Source organism: Xenopus tropicalis, chromosome 10 (genome assembly GCF_000004195.4).
Source record: "Xenopus tropicalis strain Nigerian chromosome 10, UCB_Xtro_10.0, whole genome shotgun sequence".
In the NCBI taxonomy this organism is placed as follows: Eukaryota; Metazoa; Chordata; class Amphibia; order Anura; family Pipidae; genus Xenopus; species Xenopus tropicalis.
The window spans coordinates 39,791,124-39,815,994 of NC_030686.2; the positions used below are offsets into that span (position 1 = coordinate 39,791,124).

Consider the following 24,871-nt stretch of genomic DNA (forward strand, 5'->3'; position numbering starts at 1 on the left):
GGGCACCGGGCCCGGACTGGCAATCTGTGGATTCAGGCCAATACCAGAGGGGCTGCTGTAAGATGCCATAGACACTCACTATTTATTGGGCTGGGGGGGCTGTTTGGGCCTCTGGGTACTTTGAATGCCAGGACCCAGGCCCAGACTGGCAATCTGTGGGTTCAGGCAAATGCCAGAGGGGCTGCTGTAAGGTGCCATAGACAGTCACTATTTATTGGGCTGGGGGGGCTGTTTGGGCCTCTGGGTACTTTGAATGCCAGGACCCAGGCCCAGACTGGCAATCTGTGGGTTCAGGCAAATGCCAGAGGGGCTGCTGTAAGGTGCCATAGACAGTCACTATTTATTGGGCTGGGGGGGCTGTTTGGGCCTCTGGGTACTTGGAATGCCAGGGCCCAGGCCCAGACTGGCAATCTGTGGGTTCAGGCAAATACCAGAGGGGCTGCTGTAAGATGCCATAGACAGTCACTATTTATTGGGCTGGGGGGGCTGTTTGGGCCTCTGGGTACTTGGAATGCCAGGACCCAGGCCCAGACTGGCAATCTGTGGGTTCAGGCAAATGCCAGAGGGGCTGCTGTAAGATGCCATAGACACTCACTATTTATTGGGCTGGGGGGACTTGTAATGCCAGGGACTATTTTGTATCTCAATCCGGACCTGCTGGGCACTTGCAGTTTTACTAGTGCCACAGCCGTATAGTTTACATTTCCAGGCAGGGATTAGGGTTATTAGGGTTAATCAATGGCAGGCAATTCCTGCCCCTGGCTAAAATGTCATGATCCAGACACAGTGCATTGGTAGATTCCATTTTCTGCCTGTTACCCATAGTACACGTATATCCATCAGGATCATCAGCCCACCGTGAACATATGGAAAATCATACGAAACTCTCAGTTTTATTGGTACGTTTATGGCCAGCTTAAGTTTAAAGGCAGGAGGCATTGCATAGGTGCTGGAATGTAAGAAAGCATGGCAGACAGATTTTATACTCTTTAAAAGATACTATCATTGGCTTTAAAGCTCCAACATGTGTTGTTTAAAATAAAAGAAAACCACACAGGGTCACAAGTTAACCCATGCCGATGCACCTCCTGGAAGTCTGGAGCGTTAGCTTTCATTATGTGTATCTGCATCTGCCCAACCATTTCCTACCTCCTTCCTGGCTTTGAGACAGGGTGTATCGTTTGCTAGAAGAACGTTTAAAGTTGGGAGCCGGGCGGTCTATGAGGGCGCTTGCCTGTTGGGTCTGTGCCTGTGTGCGCCCACTGTAACGGAACTTTGACCCCATCACTAGGAATCCCTTTGGTGCTGGTTCTGGGGACACAAGCCTAAAAGCCAACAGCAGAGGGTTACATTACATCCATTGAAACACAATACGCTCTTATGGAGAGGACAGTTCTGTTATTACAAACCAATATTTGTTGTTGTTCCTGCACTGACCAACTCTCTTCTGACCCAACTCATCTATGGTGTCTCTTAGGTTCTAATTCTACTCCATGCAGAAATCCAAGACCTCAGGTTGGTAGTCCATCCTGGTCACATGTTCTTACCCAATAAACCCTTAGTACCTTCTTATACCACTCCTCCTATTCACTCTATGCCTAATGGAGGTTCATATCTGTTCCTATACCCCCAGTAGGACCACTGAACTTACCTAAAGAATGTGTGGTGTTCTATGCAAACCTTCCACAAACGCTTTGCGGCTCGATGATTGGGCAGCTTGAACCCAATGGTGCTTTCAAATTGCTCGTACTGAAGAAAGAGTGGTTCGAAAATTAGTAGGAGAAAACAGGAGAGATTTTTTTATAAAACAGAGCAGAAGTGTCTTTAGCAGTGGTATGGAGTTTGGAGAAATTTTATTTTTGGAGCTGGACTGTGAGATCAGAAGCCCCTCAGCTGTTTGTGAAATATATTTCCCAGTAAGAACTGAAGGGGTTGCAAGCCGAGAAACACTGACAGGGTCAGACTGGCCCACTGGGATACTGGGACAAATCCTGTTGGGCCATTTCAGCTGCCCACAAGCCAGCAGACTACGGACAGATTCAAACAATCCGGCATTAATCCAGCAGCAGCAGCTCTGGGGAAAGATTAAAGATGGCTGTACGTTCCACAGTGGCATGCACGGCCATCTTTAATTATTTCAAGGAGGTGCGGCAGGATTGTGTTAGGGGAGTAAGTAGCTAAGCTAAGCATTGGTGCCGTGGAGCAGTGGGATGGCAAAACGGTGGGGGTATTTCAATGTGGCAGTGGCTGGGTGGTGGGCCCTTGGCTTGGGTACCCACTGGGGCCTGGGTGCCCCAGTCTGACACTGAACACCGATAGTGTCACTTTGCATTACTGTCTCAATCTTGCCTTACTCTTCTTTCTATTATCCCCTTTCTTCCCACCTACAACTGCTGTTCAGGATGGGGATCCCATAAAGACAACTCTGTACTCTATTACTCACCTCCCCCGGCCGTATTTTAATGTAAAAGTTGCTCCGTTTGTAGGAAATCTTGAGGATTTTGGGCCAAGCAAAGCGGTTGATTCGCAGCCGGTCTCTGTAGATCAAAAGCCCATTGGCACAAACTCCCAGCATGATATCAATCCCCTCGGAGTCCTGCAGGCAAAAGACCAATGAGTCTGGTGATACCACAACAGCTATGCACCCATGACACAGACAACGAGGCTACCAAAGAGAAAGCTCTGCGGGGACAGCATGGCTACCTTGGCATGATGTAGGTCCACTCCATACATAGAGAGCTTCTTGGCATTTTCTAGAAAATGAATCTCAGCTTCTGCTGGAGTCATCCCCCTATATTCGAGAAAGAGCAATTGTCATTGGGGTTGCCCATAACTGTCACCTGAACCTGTTTCTGTGACTCCATTGTTTAAGGCCAAAGTGATAGTAACTACCTCCAGTAGAGAACACACTCCTCTTGCCCCCCACCATGCCGACAACTGCTTTCTTACCTGTACGTTTTGTGCAGTTCCATTATTCTCTCCTCCAGCTCTCGCGTCTGGTTAGGGGAGAAGCGCAGCTCGCTAACGTAGTTCCCATGATTCTCCTCGGGATCGTAGTCACCCAATTCAGCCTGGACAGTGTACGAGCCAAGCAGGGCATGTGTGACAAAGGAGCACGGAAGGCGCCCACTGATGATGTCAGCGCGTAGCTGCAGGCATAGGTAATACCTGCAAACAAGGATATACAGTAATGCAGAAAACCAAGGGACATCATATGGCATGGGAGACTCCATATTGCTCAGGTCAGATCACCATCTAATAGTCCTAAATGTTCCATAAATCAGGAAACACACAGCCAGATCCCCCTCCAGTTTCTCACTCAAATAACTGGCTGGTTACTAGGGTAAATAGAACCCTAGCAACCAGAAAGCTACTTAAATACCAACCCGGAGAGCTGCTAAAAAAGCTAAATAACTAAAAGAAAACCCACCAAAAATAAAAATTGCAATATGTCTCTATAGCACTGTCTACATCATACTAAAAGTTAATTTAAATGTCAGCTGCCCCTTTAACAGCATTTGTGGTGGAGCCGCTGGTCATCATGTCTGGTCACAAGGTTGGGCCGTTTGCAGATGGAAGTTGGAGGGCATCTTCCCAATGTTTTGGAACCTGTAGTACTTTTTAATCTGGCCAGACACCTCCTCTCTTCTGCCTATCAGAGATTTCCATTGTATCACTAGCGCTGCTTTCATTACCCATTTTACTTTACTCAGATGATGAAAGGAACAAAAAGAGCATCCAGTTGAATTGTGTGGGTGGGAAAATAACTGGAGGAACAGACACCAAGCGGGGAATTAATGAAGCAAGTACTGCAAAATGCTCCATTAATATTATTTGCACAGATTCACACACACAGAGGCAAGTCAGGTTATGCCAGTGCACTAATGATGCTTTCAGCCAGGGATTGTGCTACACGACACAAGAATAGCGATACAACATCAGGGTTTTGCCAGTAAATCCCTTCTATGACCCATGATGTTGACCTGCTCCCACCACATGTTTTTACAGCTGTGGCAAGCTAAGCTACGGGATAGCCCAGGATTGTGCGAGTAATATTTAATAAACGCATAAAATATGTCGGCTTTTCCAGATTATCACACACAGGGCATTGTGTCTGCGTATGGCAGCGACACATCTTGCTGAGCCCCACATCAAAATCATTTGCCCCCCTCCTGCACTCACAGGATCTGCCCCCCAGCAGGCCCAGACTGGCAATCTGTGGGTTCAGGCAAATGCCAGAGGGGCTGCTGTAAGATGCCATAGACAGTCACTATTTATTGGGCTGGGGGGGGGGCTGTTTGGGCCTCTGGGTACTTGGAATGCCAGGACCCAGGCCCATACTGGCAATCTGTGGGTTCAGGCAAATGCCAGAGGGGCTGCTGTAAGGTGCCATAGACACTCACTATTTATTGGGCTGGGGGGGCTGTTTGGGCCTCTGGGTACTTGGAATGCCAGGACCCAGGCCCAGACTGGCAATCTGTGGGTTCAGGCAAATGCCAGAGGGGCTGCTGTAAGGTGCCATAGACAGTCACTATTTATTGGGCTGGGGGGGCTGTTTGGGCCTCTGGGTACTTGGAATGCCAGGACCCAGGCCCAGACTGGCAATCTGTGGGTTCAGGCAAATGCCAGAGGGGCTGCTGTAAGGTGCCATAGACAGTCACTATTTATTGGGCTGGGGGGCTGTTTGGGCCTCTGTGTATTTGAAATGCCAGGGCCAATTCTGAAACTGGACTAGAGGGAAAAATCAATGCAATTCTTACCAAGGGGTCTGCTATCAGTAGTGCCCTCTGCTGGCTTTATTTTCATGAAAAAAAATTAAAACTGCTTTTTTGGTTTTACAAAGGATTACTTTTCCCACAAAGAGCCACCCCCACAGGCATGGGCGTAGCACCGTTCTGCTCAACAAGAAAAGCCCTAAAGAGCATGTATTGTTTCCTAAACCCATAAGTGGGCAGTATTATATCCCAGTAATACACTTAGTTGACCTGTGCCGCATACCTTGTAATATCCTCTGTAAGCTGGGAAGGGTCCGGAGGATAAAACTTTACGGTGAAGCCGAACGTCCACGCACCACCTACAGCGACAGTAAATAGGCAAGTTATACAGTTTGCTCAGTTTTTGACTGAACTGTATGATCAGTGGCGTAATTACAGAGAGAGCAGACCCCGCATTACCCATGCCCGGCATTCTAAAGAACCAGGGTTTTGATTCTAGAGCTGATTATGAGCAGTGTCGGACTGGGGTGTCCAGGGTCCTCCCTGTCTGCCACTTTAAGGGCCCACCACCCTCACAATTTCACCCCACGGCATGCCACCCTGCTCCTCCTGGGCCCACAGATCTCAGGCAGCAGGGGGCGTGTTGGGGCTCACATACCCTGGCCGGTGGGGGGTAGGAAGGCAGTGGGTTTTCATCCAGTGCCCCTGCCAGCTTAGTCTGACCCTGAATATGGCCTTTGGCAAGATATGCTTGCATCTATATATTTATAATATCAGTGTTTATTTGCAATTACATGTTTCTGTTCAGTTTCGCATCTGTGTGTATTTATTTTATCCATATTTCTTGGGTTTGTGGAGGGATCTGAAAAGTTCCAAAGCTAGGCAGGCTTTATAAGACAGCTCCCACTGACTGCAATCTCCCTCAACAAGACTACTGGCTTAATCCTGTAGAGCAGTGACCCCCAACCAGTGGCTCGGAAGCAACATGTTGCTCCCCAACAGCAGAACAATGGGAAGGGAGCAAGATAGCAGCTCCCAGTAGGTATCAGAATAGCGCTCAATAGTAAGAAATCCAAGTCCGGCTTGGGACTCCTCCAGTTACATGGGAGTAGGAGAAACAATAGGTTAGCTGAAAGCAGTTCTAATGTGTAACGCTGGCTCCTTCTGAAAGCTCAGACTCAGGCACAATGCACTGAGATGGCGCCTACACACCAATATTACAGCTAAATATACATTTGTTGGTTCAAGAATAAAATTTTAAATGGCAGAATGAATTATTTCCTATGTAAAGAGTTTAATTTAGATAAGTACACCATATAAATCATGACAGAATCCCTTTAAGTCAGGTCTGAAAGTGGGCTGTAATAAATCAGAATGACTAGCACTCCCTCCCGAGCACTGGAACCTTCACATGCCCCCAAGCACCATATGCAGGAAGCACAAACAGTAAACATGCCTCAAGCAAATACACACAGATGCTAAACTTGGAATCATCAAAAGTGTGGAAATAGATATAAACATAGATGCAGAAAACAACAGGGGTCATTTACGAGCACCATTTGTTGCTTATCCACCCAGGGACTGCCTGCGCTCTGCACCCCACACCAGATTAAAAAAAATGTGTCTTGAGGGGAAGAGCACCATTTTTTTTGCTCTTTGCACACTGCCTTCCCGATCCCAATCATAAATGAGCACATGATAGAACTCCTTATGACTCTTACTGAAAACAAGGGTTCAGGGACTCATTGTGCCTAAATACTTTTTTGTGCCAGCATTCAACCCAAAACTCACATATATTGCAATAAATTCATTTTACTCCTTAAACCAGAATAAGGCATCTGGGCACAGGGTAAACTCACACTCACTTTTGATCTGCTTCTTTATTTCTTTGGAAGGGTCCAGCCAGTTCTGTAATACAGAAGGTATGTAGAGATGAGAATGGAAGTACCACATGACCAGCATTTATGGGATGGAATTGCAAAAGTAGGCATTAGGTTTAAGCTAGTAATAATCTCTCTAAACTAAACCAGTTGGGGGGGGATTAATTTGTAAGCCTGTGACCCCTGTTCCTAACTGGCCCAGATCCTGTTCTTCATAGATGTGGCAGTACCATGATGTCCTCCCAAGTATATGTTACTGTTGGCATTTTACTCACCACCAACGTGTCACAGTGAACACTTTATAAAGCAAACAAGATGGCACCTCCACGCCACAGTAACCAAGCTTTTCTTTTAAAAAAAGCCACCAGCCCTATAGTAGTTGTAACTTGGGTTACCATGGGGCAGGTTCTTTACAAATTGCCACTCCACAAGGTAGTTTTCCTCGTCTTGTTAGCCCCATTGGGATGTAGATATTAATGTTGTCAGCGCTAAGTTTCAAATATGATTTCACCTTTTGACTGTCGGTATCGCAGAACGTCAGGCCAAAGTAATCTTTTTCCAGAAGGTTGAGATGCCCGCACACAGTATCGAACAGGACCTGCCCTCGAGCGTGCTTCTGTCAGGAAGAAAGAGACCTCACTGGTACCAGTTCTTCTATATATTTTGATATTGAAACTGTAAGTGTGTAAATATGAGATTATCACAAGGAACACTGGATTTATTCCCAGTTTATACTTGCCCTTTTACCTTGGGCTTGAGTCACTGGGACATGCAGAACCTGCTCTGACTATCACCCTGACTCTTCATTGTCAGTAGAGCACATTTAGAATTAAATATTGAAAACTTCCCCTTTAAGAAGCTCTTTTGAGGCTGGGGCCTATTCGTCTTCTATTTGGAGAACTGGTATTTTATGCTAGGGGTATATTTGAAGGCTGATCCTGGTTGCTTCCCACTGTTACATGTCTAGCCCCTAAAGAAATTTTCATAAATGTGTAGGACACCCCAAACATGAAACTCTCCCCGGCCAAGTTCAGCTTGTTTTTTGTGACGCTGCCAGGAAGCATTGTGTTTTGTGATCTAACAATGATGGCCACAAGTTGCACTAGTGCAAATACATATGGAACACAGAGTGCCGATACTCTATAGTACCCTTGTAGCCTACAACGCTCTATATAGGTGCCAAGGACCATTTGCCAGGTGTCCACTCTGTTGCTACAGGATACTCACCTCTATCTCACACTCATAGTTGGAAGAATCCAACAGTGTTACCCTGCAAAGAGCACTCTTGGGTTTCCTGGAATGTTTTTGGGGTGATCGCTGCATGTGGGTGGGTGTTGTTCGCTCTGAGGCCAAGTCCGCTCTCTCTTCTCCCTGTGGGTTCGTCCAAGACACATTAGAAGGCAAACTGCTAACCCCTAAGGCTTCTAGTAATAGCTTTGATTAGTTAGCGCTAAAAAGGAATCAAGAAGGAACACCGTAAACCTACTACGTATAATGGGAATGCACTCTCAGAACTTTAGGAATGGTATGAATGAATAAACTGGAAGACTTAATGCCCAATATATAGTATAGCTGCAAAGATCAGTGTCAGCTGCAAGGACCACGGCACATTTTATAATGAAAGAGGTCTGGACAGGGAATCAAAATAAGTCCTGATTTTTAAGTACCCAGAGGCCCAAACAGCCCCCCCCCCCCATCCCAATAAATAGTGACTGTCTATGGCATCTTACAGCAGCCCCTCTGGCATTTGCCTGAACCCACAGATTGCCAGTCTGGGCCTGGGTCCTGGCATTCCAAGTACACAGAGGCCCAAACAGCCCCCCCAGCCCAATAAATAGTGACTGTCTATGGCATCTTACAGCAGCCCCTCTGGCATTTGCCTGAACCCACAGATTGCCAGTCTGGGCCTGGGTCCTGGCATTCCAAGTACCCAGAGGCCCAAACAGCCCCCCCAGCCCAATAAATAGTGACTGTCTATGGCATCTTACAGCAGCCCCTCTGGCATTTGCCTGAACCCACAGATTGCCAGTCTGGGCCTGGGTCCTGGCATTCCAAGTACCCAGAGGCACAAACAGCCCCCCCAGCCAAATAAATAGTGAGTGTCTATGGCATCTTACAGCAGCCCCTCTGGCATTTGCCAGAACTCACAGATTGCCAGTCCAGACCTGTAATGAAAGACCTGGTCCCAAACCACAGGTTCCATGTCAGACCTTTGTATGTGGGTGCCTGAGAATGATGATAATCTAATTTCAAGGAAGCCTACACATACTTGGGAGAGACTGCAGGTTCTATAAGTCTTCTCTTATATCAGGATGGTCCACCTGGAGCCTTCTGGTCTCTATGGTTTTGGCCAAGTCAGTATAAAAACCCTGGATTCTGTACAATTTACTTTAGCACATTAACACAATGTATATTGTAATTGTATAAAACTCAGTGATATCCATGCTGTAGTGCCGGAGGCTGTAGCCCAGGTAAAACAACATTCCATCACACTTATATCTGTCTCACCTCCCCGGGTCTTCGTGCGTTTTCGCCGGCTCCTGGCCTCTCCACATTGTTAGCGGGTGCATAGGAGGCATCTTGGGCATTTAGTGCAGGATTAGGGACTCCGTCTTGCGCTGGGCCCTCGGGGCCAGGAGAAAGTTCTGTCTCTGACCCCAGTTCTGTCGTCATGGTGACTGCTCAGTCTGATCAAGCAGGAGCTACAGAGGGAGACAGCACGGGAGAGAAAATGTCACTTTAAATTAGATTTAAAAAAAAAAATACATAAAAAACAGCAGCGGCATAATCACGAATGATAACCTTCAATCATCCACTCAGCAGGAATTCCAGCACTGACGCTTTATAATCTCCCCACCGGTATATATTCCTCTACACTGGCACTGACAGAGCTGGTCCTTATAATTATAATCACCGGCTAAGCCTGGCCAGATAATGTGTAGTCCAAGGATCCCCTACAGTACATTACACTGTATCCCAGCCCTGTAAGCTGATAATTATTGATAATAGCAAACAGAAAGGTCTCGGAGACTGCTTCCCAGCAGCCAGAAGGCAAGGGCTCATTATGGACTTGCCGTTAGTGCTCCCTGCCTCCTACCATATGCACAAACCTCTCTCCACCCACACACAGTGACTGTAGATTATTCGCATGGGGTGTGAAGGAAAGAGGGATCCCCTGCCCCCGCACAGAATTGATTAATCCATATAGCTCATACTGCTTAACGGACTGTAATCTCCGCTGGATACTGTACGACAGGGGTATCCGGCACTGTAGCCCGGCATTTGTTCAAGCCAACCCTTAGATCAGTAAAAGGCTACGGAGAAATGTATTTTAGGCAAAAAAAAATATACATATACAGCAATATCTATAACAGCCAAAAAGCATTTGCCTTTCTACTTAATTGGCTTTCAAGCTGGAACCCCCAAACATGGTTTGACACCCAGAAAGGTCAGCTCCACAGTTTCGAGACCTCTGCTCCAGCTTGAAGGCCACAGGTTGGGTTTATGTGACCTTTAACTGTCAGTCATTTCACCTCCAGAGGCCTGTGCAGCCGTAATAGGGTAGAACCAGACCTGAATTAAAAGCACAACTCCCATTTTACCCACTTGGATTCGCTGACCCACAACAGTATAGTTCAGAAGCTGACTTAATACACACTGGTGACAATAAACTGCAGGTGAGACCACCATAAGCAGCAAGTGCCGCCATCTTGCCCCCAGAAGTGATGCTATACGAGGGCAGTGTAACAGGCAGAGAAGCTTATTTTGCTACTCACTGTCCTACATCCCACCATATTTACACAGAAGGGTGTATACATCAAACATACACATTTCATACAAATACTTATCGATACAGAAGTAAAGGCAGGCCCTGCCTAATAAAGCTTCTTATTGTGATTTAGGGCTGCTATTTAAATGTGCCTGTATTGGATTTAATGGTAGGCTTCTAAATTGCTAAGAATACACTTATCTCAGTCTAGGGGACAGCTGGCTACTCACAGGGCAATTAAGTCCTTTTTAAACTTAATGACTAATCAATGGATATTGTGCATCCTGAAACAATCAGGCTGACCAATCAGTGGACTGGCAATCTGCTGTAAGATGCCATTGACAGTCACAATTTAATGGGTTGGTGGGGGGCTAATTAGGCCTCTGTGTACACTGAATGCCAGGGCCTATTTTGACTCCTGCTTGCAGCTATTTATGATGAGCAGAGGGCCATATGTTTTTCCGTGAAGACACATGGAGCGACTTCGTAGCAGCTACTTGTCACAGCTACTAAACACCAGAAAATCCTCTGCCATAGACAATACTGAGAATTGCCTCTGCTAAAACACACAGAGACAATTAGCAGTCAATGATCATCATTGTCTATTTTTTGTAGCCACGACAAGTAGCTGCTACAAGTAGCTCTGTGTGTCTTCACCCTTAGGGCGACAAACCGCTCCGAAAAGGCTTTACGCTGGCAACAATAGGAGTCGCCGTTTGAAAGCGCTTTGCATCGCTTCTTTTTCCGAAGCCACGTGAAGTTGCCTGCAGAAGAAAGTTTACATGACTTCGGATTACCGAAGCGATGCAAAGGGCTTGGAAACCTTTTTCTAGAGTGGTTTGCCACCCACAACACCAGAGATCTAAGGGTGAAGACACACGGAGCTACTCGTAGCAGCTACTTCTTGTTGCTACTAAAATAGACAAGGCTGATCATTGACTGCTAATTGTCTCTATGTGTGTTTTAGCAGAGGCAATTCTCAATATTGTCTATCGCAGGGGATTTTCTGGCATTTAGTAGCTGTGAAAAAGTAGCTGCTATTAGTACAGGTGTGGGACCTGTTATCCAGAATTCTTGGGACCTGGGGTTTTCGGATAAGAGATTTTTCCATAATTTGGATCTCCATAACTTAAGTCTGCTAAAAATCATTTAAATATTGAATAAACCCAACAGGCTTGTTTTGCCTCCAATAAGGATTCATTATATCTTAGTTGGGATCAAGTACAGGTACTGTTTTATTATTACAGAGAAAAGGGAATCATTTAACCATTAAATAAACCCAATAGGGCTGTTCTGCCCCCAATAAGGGGTAATTATATCTTAGTTGGGATCAAGTACAGGTACTGTTTTATTATTACAGAGAAAAGGGAATCATTTAACCATTAAATAAACCCAATAGGGCTGTTCTGCCCCCAATAAGGGGTAATTATATCTTAGCTGGGATCAAGTACAGGTACTGTTTTATTATTACAGAGAAAAGGGAATCATTTCACCATGAAATAAACCCAATAGGGCTGTTCTGCCCCCAATAAGGGGTAATTATATCTTAGTTGGGATCAAGTACAGGTACTGTTTTATTATTACAGAGAAAAGGGAATCATTTAACCATTAAATAAACCCAATAGGGCTGTTCTGCCCCCAATAAGGGGTAATTATATCTTAGTTGGGATCAAGTACAGGTACTGTTTTATTATTACAGAGAACAAGGAAATCATTTTTAAAAATTAGAATTATTTGCTTATAATGGAGTCTAAGGGAGACGGCCTTTCTGTAATTCGGAGCTTTCTGGATAACAGGTTTCCAGATAAGAGACCCCATACCTGTAGCTCTGTGTGTCTTCACCTACAGTTGCATCCAAATTATCAGCAAGTAGCAAACATAAACTAGCATGTACCCAAGATGGAATTCTGGGGAAAATAAAACATGGTGATTTGCTTCTAAATTGCACTTAAATAAGTCATAATAAGCCTTCAGATCCTAGTACTATTTGGGTCAATAAAATTGCATGAATTAACTGTGGTGTTAGGGCCACAGGGGAAAACCAGGCAAATGATGACCCAGTCTGGCACGTGTATAGGATTTATTGACTAAATCTCAGTTTTAACGGCTGAACTAAAGGTGACCATAGAAGGGCCTATAAAAGCCGCCGACTCAGCAGCTCATAAGCCTACGTATGGGGCCCTGAGATGGGCCGACCTGCCAAACTTCAGGATGGGCACAGTGGGAAAAAATCCACTCCTCTGGCGACCTCGCCAAACAAGCAGATCTGTCAGTTTATGGGCAACTTTAGACACAAGGAGTCATTTATAACCACAAGTGTAGTGAGCAAAGTGAAATTTCAAGCGCTGTCGCCATATTTTTTCCCATAATGCATCATTTTTTCACAGAATTCCAGCACTGTTGTGCGTGCCTGGGGGCACTGCATATGCCAAGATATTCTCTAAGTTTGGCTTATGCGCAACTGACTGTGGGGAAATCTGCGCTACCGCAACTGTGCTTGTGGCCATAAATTATCCCCTATACTATTCTGACCAATCAACCTGGGGTTTTGTGGGCTGAATCAGTGCTGTTTTGCTCTGCATAAGGGCCTATCAACCTGATAGCTTTGGTACAGCCTAATATATTGCAAAGGTCAACTGTTCAACTATATATACTATATAACTACAATATATATATATTTTCCCGGGGGTGAATTTTATTCACCGCAGTATTTCCTCTTGTGCCAAATGACAGTAATAATGATTTACTAACGGAAAGTAATGTTTCCAATCTTCTCTCATATAAATTATGTAGGATTTGTGTTGGATTTTTTTTAACTTCTAAAATTGCCCCAAGGAGACAGTGCTATATGGGGCATAAAGTGCTTTCTGAGAGAGCCAGGTGTCACTCTGAGTTCTGAGCAAGTGTCAGTCAGGCTTGACAACCCACCAAAAATACATTTTTACTGCCCTAATTTGTACATATTTATGGCAACACAATTTTTTTTTACTACCAGTTTATTTACAGTGATTTTGTATGATGCATTCGAACAACCGCACATGCACAGGCTACAAAACAAACCATGTAAATGAAAATGTGACTTCATTCTTCCAACATGTATTTACAATTTAAACTATCTTTGCTACACTCCTCTTGCTCTACCCCACACTCTGCAAATTTACACTTTATCTGTAATTCAATACTTTTTCCATGCAACTACTCCATAAATTCCCTCCAAATCACTCCATATAACCCTCCCTATAGGTCCTTTTAATGCTCAATATAATCCTCCCTATACCTCCTACAATTGCTCCATATACCCCTTCCTATAACTCCTCCTATTGCTCCATATACCCCTCCCTATAACTCCTCCTATTGCTCCATATACCCCTCCCTATAACTCCTCCTATTGGTCCATATACCCCTCCCTATAACTCCTCCTATTGCTCCATATACCCCCCTATAACTCCTTCTATTGCTCCATATAACCCTCCCTATAACTCCTCCTATTGCTCCATATACCCCTCCCTATAACTCCTCCTATTGCTCCATATACCCCTCCCTATAACTCCTCCTATTGCTCCATATACCCCTCCCTATAACTCCTCCTATTGCTCCATATAACCCTCCCTATAACTCCTCCTATTGCTCCATATACCCATCCCTATAACTCCTCCTATTGCTCCATATACTCCTCCCTATAACTCCTCCTATTGCTCCATATAACCCTCCCTATAACTCCTCCTATTGCTCCATATACCCCTCCCTATAACTCCTCCTATTGCTCCATATACCCCTCTCTATAACTCCTCCTATTGCTCCATATACTCCTCCCTATAACTCCTCCTATTGCTCCATATACCCCTCCCTATAACTCCTCCTATTGCTCCATATACCCCTCCCTATAACTCCTCCTATTGCTCCATATACCCCTCCCTATAACTCCTCCTATTGCTCCATATACCCCTCCCTATAACTCCTCCTATTGCTCCATATACCCCTCCCTATAACTCCTCCTATTGCTCCATATACCCCTCTCTATAACTCCTCCTATTGCTCCGTAGAACCCTCCATATATCTAACCCTTTTGCTCTATACACTATAACTTTCCATGTAACTTTACCTATTGTTACATATAACCCCTCCTAGTAGTTCCTCATTAATCCCTTTTCTATAACCCTAAAATTATAAAGCATGTACAAACAAAGTCTCCAAGACAAGCTATGCTGGGAATTCTGTCTCTTTATTGCAATGTCACCCAACTGGTTCTGTAAGATATACAGATGGGAGAGAGATCCATTTGACAAGCAGCTATCCATGGCACAGTCACAGCTGGCATGGGGGGTAATCCCCTTCATAGGAGAATTGTCTATATTCTATTTATAATCCTGGCACACACAGGGCTGCAATCTTTGGGGGTTGGGGTTATAGGCAGACTGGACCTACTGTTCCATGTGGCTGGGTATGTACCAGCCAGTTTTTAAAAGGAATTCTGGACTGTCAAGGAAACATTTGGCTGATATATTCCATGATATTGCTCCATGCTTTGACCCAAACCTGTCATTACATACAAGATCCCTGCTTAAATTTAGTTTGGGCTGGTAGTCAATGAATGCAGTGGTGGGCCGGCCCAAGCAACCATATCGGAGCAGTATGGCCTATCATGTACACTGCCAGTGGCCAAAGATCTTTTATTATTATCATTATTATACTATTAGTACTTGAAGAATTAACTCTTATATCAGCTTGATAAACTCTCTTAAGTATTAGAATATATATTTTGACATTATCACAGCATCTGTTTCATACAAAGTTCCTTGTACTTCTTGTCTTTTTTGTCCTTTACAAGCAAGTTGTGCAAATCTTGGCAGGCACTGGCTTTTTTATGAATGCTTGTTGCCATAGCCCAGGCTTTGCTGAAGGAGCTGCTGTGGGTCTGAGATGGGCAAGTTAGGTGGGATCATTATGGCCACGGGCAGGGCAATCTCAGATGCACTAATAGCCGCTTTCCTTCACGGCAGATGTGAATTTATTGATCACGGTTGTATTTCAGCCAGGCAAAGGGCTTCTTTAAGAGAAAGTGGCGAATTTATTCACAGCCTGCCTCCCATGGGACTCGAACAGCTTTTCTTCAATAAACCTTTTATGTGTACACTAAGTAGCTTGGGACATGATGAGATTAACCCTTTTGCCATTGCCATTATGTGAATTGCACATTGCGGGGCAGGTAAGCTAAGGGAGTCCAGGATCTCTGGGAGATTAAAATGACATTGATACAGGGCCCATTTATGGAGAGGACTGAGAGGGCCCCTCTAGAAAGATTGTTGGATGCAACTTAACCTGCAGCTGTCCAGCTGGTCTGAATTATAACTCCCAGCAGCCTTCAGCTGTAATTCAACCAGAGCCAGAGAGCTGCAGGTTATACATCCTTGTTATATGTCATTCCACCCCCCCAGATGGGCCTCAGCCGGCTGATACTGCTAGGGGCCCACACTTCACTACCTGCAATTCAAACCATGCTCTCTATACGTCATGTCAGAGCACTTAACCCCTAAGCCATTTTTCATAACAACCAGACTTTTCAAACTGCACTAGTGTAACAGTCATAAATCTGTATATTGCCTATTAAGCACAGGCCACACCCCCTAACTACACACAAATAAATTGGGGAGACTAAAAAGATATAGAAACACAAACATCCCCTAAAGTGACCCTGTTACCCCTGTAAGAAACACAGCAGAAGGATAAAACAATAACAAAATAGGGAATTAATCCATGCCACGTTAAAGGGTAAGTTCAGTCTTAAATTTCACACTATGTTATTCTTAGCAAAGACACTATGCAGTTAAGTGCTGTTTTGGATGTATGCAAATGTGTTTCTTTTTTATTTTGCCCTAAAACAACAATAATAATAATTCCAATAATATCAAAACCTCCACAATAAATCACCTTTCGAGGTGTAAGGGCCATACATTCTCATTCAGCAGCTTATCTTTCCTTGTATGGGGTCCTTCGACCAGGTAAGACCGGTAAGAAACCTTGCATCAGGCGGCAGTGAGCGGCCAATTACCAGGGGTGGCAAAAAGCACCCCATGGACCTGCCCCAGAAACACTGCTGCCCTCGACAGGCCTTCCTGATGATACTTGTCTAAAAAACATCAAAATGTCAATCAGGCAGATTTGATTTTCCATTAAAGGACTGGGCCGGGCCTCCAGTTGGACAGTCCTGCACTAGGCAATTAGTTACAACTGGGCAGACTGTAGCCCAATGGTGTATAGATACCTGACCCTTTAGGGCCGTGGCAGACGGGGAGATTAGCAACTAAACTGCCAACTGAATTATTGCCCTAAAGGTGCCCATACACTATAAGATCCGCTCGCTTGGCAATGTCGCCAAGCAAGCGGATCTTCACCCGATATCCCCACCTACGGGTGGGCGATATCTGGTAGCAAGTAACTTGGAAAAAAAATAATCCGATCGTTTGGCCCTGGGGGGGATTACATTTGTGGTTATGGGGCAGTCGGTTAGGGGACCGCATCAACGAGCTGATGCGGTCCCCGATCTGACCGGATTTTCTAACCTGCCCGATCGAGATCTGGCCAATTTCAGGCCAGATATCGGTCGGCCAGTGTATGGGGAGCTATAGTCGGCCCGTGTATGGGGACCTTAATTGTTATGACAGACGGGGAGATTAGTCGCCTGCAAAAAAATCTCCATACTAATCTCCCGAAATGCCATCCCACCGGCTAGAATGTAAATTGCCGGTGGGATGGCATACACAGCGCCGAAGTTTCCTCTCAAGGCAACTTCGGCGAATGGCTGCGTATGCCATCCCACCAGTGATTTACATTCTAGCCGGTGGGATGGCATTTTGGGGAGATTAGTCGCCCGCTACAATGGAGATTTGTCGCGGGCGACTAATCTCCCCGTCTGTCACAGCAATTAGGGCAATAATTCAGTTGCCAATTAGTCGCCCCACGATAAATCTCCTCTACCACGGGCGACTAATGTCCTGTATATGTCTCCCCACTGGCAATAATATAAATCGTCAGTGGCCACACCGCGTATGTTTTCCCACTAGCGATTCCCATTATTACCAGTGGGGAAACATATACCAACAAGCCTTATAGCCCTAGGGCAGAAGGCCATTATAATTTAGCCCATCTAACCCAGAAACCCCACAGGTGGACAGGCCTAACCTGGTTCTATAAATGTCTTTCTGTACAAAACAATTTTGGGTGTGTGTCTTCTGAAAAAGAGTGTACCCAGAAGCATTCTAAACACGGCTGCTTGTCAGCTAGAGAGCAGCTCTGCGTGAGTCACAGGGGGAGAGGCACAACGCCTTAAATACAGCTTTTGCCTTCTTTAGATCTAAGCTGACAGCAGCGTGGGATACAAGCAACTCTGAGAAGGAAAGAGCCCAGGATTCCTACAAAGCCATTTTCTCAGCTGCAAAGAAGCCTATCTGTACATTGGTTAAAGGGGCACAGCCTGCGTTGGTTATATGGAGTTATAGGCAGGGTTATATGGAGCAAGGCAATGATCTTACAAAGCCGCAGGATCACTAACGGCTATAAAAATGTGCCCCTTCATTCAAAGAGCACGTCCAGATTCTGCCTGCTCCATTCTGCACCTCACAAGGTGATAAAAGCAAAAGAGAAAGTTAAAGAACTGTTACTTACAAGCTACCTATAAATGGTATTAAAGGGAAAGTTCACAAGTCACAGCTCTCCAGTTTGGCATTTCAGCAGCTGTCTGGCTGCTAGGGTCTTATTTACCAGGCAGTGGTTGGAATGAGAGGTCAAAGATGAATAGGAGTGGGAAAGATAAGTAATAAAAAGTAACAATAAAATTGTAGCCTTGCTGGGTAATAGTTTTTGGTTGCCGGGTCAGTGACCCCCCCATTTGAAAGAGGCAGTGAAATGTTTCAAAAGCTATAAAATATAAATAATGCAAACCAATTGCACAGTTGGTAGAAATAAGGCATCCTTTAACAAACATATATACATTTGCAAGCACAGATAAATGAGGTGGTACAAATGCAGGGGCCCCAGAATATATAATAGCCTATAATAATGGCACAAACAATACCAAATATTCTTCTTGTAGTAAGCCAGAGAGGGGAAAAGTGGACCATACAGGTAACACACCCTCCCATTACAAAATAAATACTCACAGCACGTGAATTCCACAGCATTCCTTAGAAGATACACCAGCTAGTACTCTGCAATGAAGCAAATGCTCTTGGCAAAGCCGCTTTCCCTATCTCATTGCCAAAAAGGGAATCCCTTGTGTAACCTGCTATCTCCCCAAGGCAAGGAATTAGTGGTGCCTCCGCTGTGGCACCGAAGGGGTGAAATCTTCCCACACACAGGGAAACATGGGGTGTATACAGGAACTCGCAAAAAATCCTAGGGCAGGTTACAGGAGGCGGTGCTGAAATGGGCTGGCCACACAAACCAGTCAGCACCACTTGCACAGGCACAATGATTACCTGAGTATCCCCCTCGGGGAACCATAGTGACCTTCACATTCCTGTAATACACAACAAAAAAATACAGCCCCGACCTTCACAGCCTTACTGTACACAAACAGCATGGCAGAAACTGGCCGTCCGAAAAACCTGAGAGCCACATCACAATCCCATGCATAGTAATAATCTGTACAAACAGCAACACGTGTCATTGCTGTGTACTGGGCTAATATACAGGATCAGTGGGACAATGGGACCACTTGCAGGTGACTTCTTGCGTGACAAGTGGCTCTAAAAATTACAGTGAAAGGGAAAGTGTCTTACAAAAGAACTTTTAGCATTTTGGGAGCTGAAGCTTAATATTTGGCAGGGGCTGTGGAATAGCAGGTATAGTAGGGAGAGATGGTGCCTATAGTAGCAGTGGGGGGATAATAGCCTCTGGGAAGGGACTGTGGCTGTGGGATAGCAGGTATAGTAGGGAGAGATGGTGCCTATAGTAGCAGTGGGATAATAGCCTCTGGGAAGGGACTAGGGCTGTGGTATAGCAAGTATAGTAGGGAGAGATGGTGCCTATAGTAGCAGTGGGGGGATAATAGCCTCTGGGAAGGGACTGGGGCTGTGGGATAGCAGGTATAGTAGGGAGAGATGGTGCCTATAGTAGCAGTGGGGGGATAATAGCCTCTGGGAAGGGACTAGGGCTGTGGTATAGCAAGTATAGTAGGGAGAGATGGTGCCTATAGTAGCAGTGGGGGTATAATAGCCTCTGGGAAGGGACTGGGGCTGTGGGATAGCAGGTATAGTAGGGAGAGATGGTGCCTATAGTAGCAGTGGGGGGATAATAGCCTCTGGGAAGGGACTGGGGCTGTGGGATAGCAGGTATAGTAGGGAGAGATGGTGCCTATAGTAGCAGTGGGGGGGATAATAGCCTCTGGGAAGGGACTGGGGCTGTGGGATAGCAGGTATAGTAGGGGGAGATGGTGCCTATAGTAGCAGTGGGGGGATAATAGCCTCTGGGAAGGGACTGGGGCTGTGGGATAGCAGGTATAGTAGGGAGAGATGGTGCCTATAGTAGCAGTGGGGGGGATAATAGCCTCTGGGAAGGGACTGGGGCTGTGGGATAGCAGGTATAGTAGGGAGAGATGGTGCCTATAGTAGTAGTGGGATAATTGCCTCTGGGAAGGGACTGGGGCTGTGGGATAGCAGGTATAGTAGGGAGAGATGGTGCCTATAGTAGCAGTGGGGGGATAATAGCCTCTGGGAAGGGACTGGGGCTGTGGGATAGCAGGTATAGTAGGGAGAGATGGTGCCTATAGTAGCAGTGGGGGGATAATAGCCTCTGGGAAGGGACTAGGGCTGTGGGATAGCAGGTATAGTAGGGAGAGATGGTGCCTATAGTAGCAGTGGGGGGAATATAGCCTCTGGGGACTGTGGCTTTGGCTACAGTAACCTACAATATACTTACAGGCATAGTAACATACTACACTCACTGTAACACTGATGCATTAAAGGAAAAGTAATAGTGCCCTGCACTGGTAAAACTGGTATGTTTGCTTCAGAAACACTAATAAAGTTTATATAAATAAGCTGCTGTGTAGCCACAGGGGCAGCCACTCCAGCTGGCCACAGAGCAGGTAATTATTTAAACCATAGTGCCACCTTAACATTGAAGCAACAATGTACACTGACACAGTTGCTGTTAAATTGGTTAATGAAGGGAATGAAGTTAAACCAAGTCTATTTATGCCAGATTTCCCACATATTGGATTACAATCAATGCCCAGAGACACCGTTCTTCATGTGCCATCAGGGAGCCGGGCACCTTAGCAAGGTGAGCCAAGATACTGGTGAGTTACAGCTTGTAACTATACCCTCTGTACCCATAGTGCAACACTGATGCACTTCAACTCACTGCATTTACAATAACACATGCCCATAGAAGTCCAACACATAAAACACTTGCAGTTGAAGCGAAATAGCCAATATATGTTGCTGTGTGTATTGCCAGGCCAACTTGTCCATCAAAAGCCACATTCTATCCATGGTGTCTCCATGTGCCAACCTCATCCATATACCCCTGGGCAGCCAAGTGTGCTAAGTGGGTCACATCACTGAATATCTGCACTGACAATGGTACCTGGGGGGGATAGAGCAGCCTTCAAGTATATAAGGAACACTGGGAATTTCTGTTGAGAAGGTTCTGTTTGTGGCTAAGCAGTATTAGTCCCTTGAGCTCTGTGGTGCCTGTCATTCAGTACGGCACTTTTTATTCATTTATCAGAACCGGATAGTTGAAGAGGGGCCGCTGTTCTCTGCTCTAGGACACTGATTCCAGCGCTGCGGAATATGTTGGCGCTTTATAAATAAATGGTAATGTAATGATTATCCAAACACCCCATGTACCATAGCCCCAATGCTTACCCAGGCCTCACCCTTTTAAAGCCTTGCTGCATTAAATCCATTCCTGCCCATCCTCCATTGGAAAAAGAGCCATACAAAGGGATCATTTATCATTCTCTTGCTAAGTGATCTAAATGCTTAATGATGGAATCCTGGCACAAGGCTGACATCACTGTCCTGTGCTGGGATCAAGGGTATAAAAGGCAAAAAGGATAAAAGCCACTAGATACTGGCCACTAGAAACATGGCTGGAGATAATTTAGACAAACAGAGGGCACTACCCCAGACACCACACATGCCTACGGCACTAAATTTGCCCAGGAGCAGTAACCCATAGCAACCAATAAGATGTTTGCTTTTAGGTAAGGGTACAGTAAATAGCTGCTGATTGATTGATTGCTCCTGGGCAAACTTAGTGCCTTATATTGTATAACCCCAATAATGAGGCAGCCTTTAATGGACTTTGCTTTGGAACATCATAGAGAAGCCCCCCAACATGTCAGTGACAGATATCCTGAATAAATCGGGCCATCCCCATGCAGAAAGGCCATCTCCGGAAATAGAGGCAAAGCCTATAAACACAGCAAGCCCCTGCCCAGTGAGTCAGCAGATAACGGCTGAACTGAGATCGGCCATAATTGCCAACATCACTGTGCAAACACAGGGACTGCACCGATAGGAGCTGGCGGATTGCAGGATTCATGAAATATATATATATATATATCTGCTTCCATCCAACAGCACAGTCAGTCATAAACATACCAGATGCCTTAGGCAATGATAATAAGCCCCCAATTTATAAACATGCATTGCACTTAATATGTTTATTTTTGTACTGTTGGCCCTTTGGGGCTGGACAGTTACTGACAATCTCTAGCTGCTCAGCATAATGTTTGATAGGGGGCAGGAGTATAGCACCCCTTCAGTAGCCACAGGGGAATTGCAATAGAGGCAGAAGGCCGGGCAGCTGCCGGGGGTCCCCAGAGTATAGGGGTCCTGCCTGATGCACAGTTTTAAGACCATTAGGCCTTAAGGTTTCCAGAAAAAGCAAATGAATCTGACTAAGTATCAGCAATTAGAAGCCACAACTACATTTTACTTCCAGCAGCTTTAGCCACACCGTATCTAATTTAATCATTTTATATATAACTTCCCTTGCCTCATAAATTAACAACCAAGATCCCTACAACTGGCAAAAGATACACCTTTAGTTATTTATATATATGATAAAAAGGAAATCCCAAAAATCCCAATAAAGTGTTAAACAACCCGACTCACAGCATTTGTGCCCAGACACAAAGGAAATTGCTGCTTATTGTAGAGTTATGTTCCACAACCATAGGACTCCTGTGTGGCTTTCTATATAGAGTAGAACCAGGCTTTGGGAATAAGTGTAATGGGAACTGTAGTGAAAAAGTAGAATTGCAGTTGCTTTAATAAGCACACAGCTTGATCTGCCCTCTTGTGCTGCTTTAAAGGACCAGTAACACCAGAAAAAGTGTATGAAAGTAATTAATATATTATGTACTATTGCCCTGCACTGGTAAAATTTGTGTTTTTCCTTCAAAAACCCTACTATAGTTTATATAAACAACCCGCTGTGAAGCCACAGGGGCAGTAATTCATATTGAAAAAGAGAGAAAAGGCACAGGTTACATAGCAGATAACAAATAAGCTGCATAAATTCCCATTGTATTCTACAGAGCTTATCTTTTTTCTATCATGTAACCTGTGCCTTTTTTCCCTTTCTGCAGTTTGAATGGCTGCCCCCGTGGCTACACAGCAGCTTATTTATATAAATGATAGTAGCTTTTCTAAATCAAACACAGAACTTTTACCAGGGCAAGACAACAGTACATTATATTTTATTTAATTTTAAACATTTTCATTTTTTGGTGTTACTGTTTCCTTTAAGTTCTTGCATTCTGGGAGGCGGGTGCCAACACTCTATACCAAACACCGGGCCACAGGGTGTGTTGGTGGTAATATTTCTGCCCATGTTTGCCTTCATACAAGCCATAGCATTCTTCTGTGAATCTATTCAAGCTATCACCTTGGCCAGAGTGGGGCAGAATTTCTGGGGCTGCTGCTGCCCCCCTCACTTGCTCTGCTCTTACCTCTTCAGCATCAGAGCGGGTCCAGGGGGGCAGAGAGCTCTCTGCCCAAGCACAGCCATATTTCTGTTTTAAAAGATAGAAATTCGTCTCTTTACGTTACCAGAGGTGTTTTTTTGCCGACCCTGGTAACTGGCCGCTAACTGCCGCCTGAGGCAAGGTTCTCAGGGCATAAAGGTACAGTCACTGACGGTAAGTACCTCTTGCTCCCACCCCTGCTTGCTACCCTCCCCTCACTTGCTTACCAACCTGCCCACTGGCCCACCTATACAGGACTCACCACAATGGCCCTCCCATAGCCACCCACTCACCCAAGTCCTGCTCCTCTCCTGAACGCCCAGAAACTTTGGTGAAGCTAGGGCGGATTCAGGGAGCTGGAGAAGAGATTTTTACACCTACTATTGTGCCATAGGCACGTGCCTAGTTCTAGCATGCCACAGAGAGGGACAGGTTGCCCAGTCTTGTCCTTTGTGGTGTAGCTAGCTCCAGTTTGGATGTGGGCAGGGGAGCTAAGCCCCAGTATTGCGGAATTCACTGCCAATGTGGCCAATTCTGTTACTGGCCATAGGCATTCTCTGACAAAACAAGTAAAACAACCCTCAGCATTCTGATAACTACTGCATCTTGTGATCCTTGCCCATCTGACTGCACTGGTAGAATGCACATAGAGAGACCAACCCCCTAATGTAATATAATGTATGCTTCAAGGCTGCCCTTTATCCTCATTACTTTCCCTTTAAAAGCAAATCAAAGGAAGTGGTTGAGATATTCACAAGATGCAATCTCATCATATGACCTTCAGTTTATCTGGGTGACTCTATAAACATATAAGCACTAATACTGGTATGTATTTTCTAGGTTAAAGTTTCCTAATGCCCCATAGTACAATCTGGTTGGGCACACTTCTGCACCCTGATCTCCCGAGCTCACTATCCAGGCGCTGTTTGTTCACTGGGCTGCACGTTGATTATGCACTACTGTTGGTTCTGTAATGAAAAATCAGCAACAAGCAGGCTGAATGCATTTATTAGAAGGGCAAAGGGCAGCATGACTTTGCTCAACAGGCAGACAGTCACTATTTACTGTGCCGGTGGGGGGGTCTGTTTGGGCCTCTGTGTACTTGAAAGGCCAGGGCCTATTTTAAAGCCCAGTCAGGACCTGGTGCTCAAACTGACCTTTGTATAATTTTACTGAACAGATCCACAACAAACAATGAACTATAATGATATAATGGTTTACAAACTATGGGGTCAACCACCCCTAGACAGGGTTGAGAACAGTATGGGGAGAGGGGCACAGGATTTGGGAGGAATGGCAATTTGCTTTCTTAGATACACATGGAAGCCCAGACTGAAGGCTGATTGCATTTATATTTGTGGAACTATGGCAGAATATATGTTACACAGTAGGGGTCATAGTAATCCCTGGGGCACAAGTGATAAAGGGGCACAAGTGATAAAGGGGCACTTCTTTAGGGCTGTGACACACGCGGTGATATGACATCCCATCGGCGAGAATGTAAATCGCCGGTGGGATTTCATAC

The 24,871-nt window shown here is 45.3% G+C and overlaps 1 protein-coding gene across 9 annotated transcripts in view; it reads right to left on the reverse strand.

Moving 5' to 3' along the window:
* The window catches only part of epb41l1 (erythrocyte membrane protein band 4.1-like 1), a 63,498-nt gene that overhangs the window by 27,840 nt on the left and 10,787 nt on the right, over positions 1-24,871 (reverse strand). For 3 of the 9 annotated variants that reach the window (XM_012952747.3, XM_012952739.3, XM_012952745.3), the window contains exons 2-11: positions 9,104-9,297; positions 7,823-7,966; positions 7,107-7,211; positions 6,575-6,623; positions 4,999-5,074; positions 2,950-3,168; positions 2,704-2,791; positions 2,444-2,596; positions 1,652-1,749; positions 1,150-1,325 (exon numbers count right to left, since the gene is read on the reverse strand). In XM_012952747.3, coding sequence (XP_012808201.1) covers positions 1,150-1,325; positions 1,652-1,749; positions 2,444-2,596; positions 2,704-2,791; positions 2,950-3,168; positions 4,999-5,074; positions 6,575-6,623; positions 7,107-7,211; positions 7,823-7,966; positions 9,104-9,268 — 1,273 coding nt within the window. In that variant the 5' untranslated portion in view covers positions 9,269-9,297. Of the gene's footprint in view, positions 1-1,149; positions 1,326-1,651; positions 1,750-2,443; positions 2,597-2,703; positions 2,792-2,949; positions 3,169-4,998; positions 5,075-6,574; positions 6,624-7,106; positions 7,212-7,822; positions 7,967-9,103; positions 9,298-9,397; positions 9,560-18,520; positions 18,742-24,871 lie in introns of those variants that run through there. The other 6 variants (XM_012952744.3, XM_012952746.3, XM_012952748.3 and 3 more) reach the window with 4 other exon arrangements.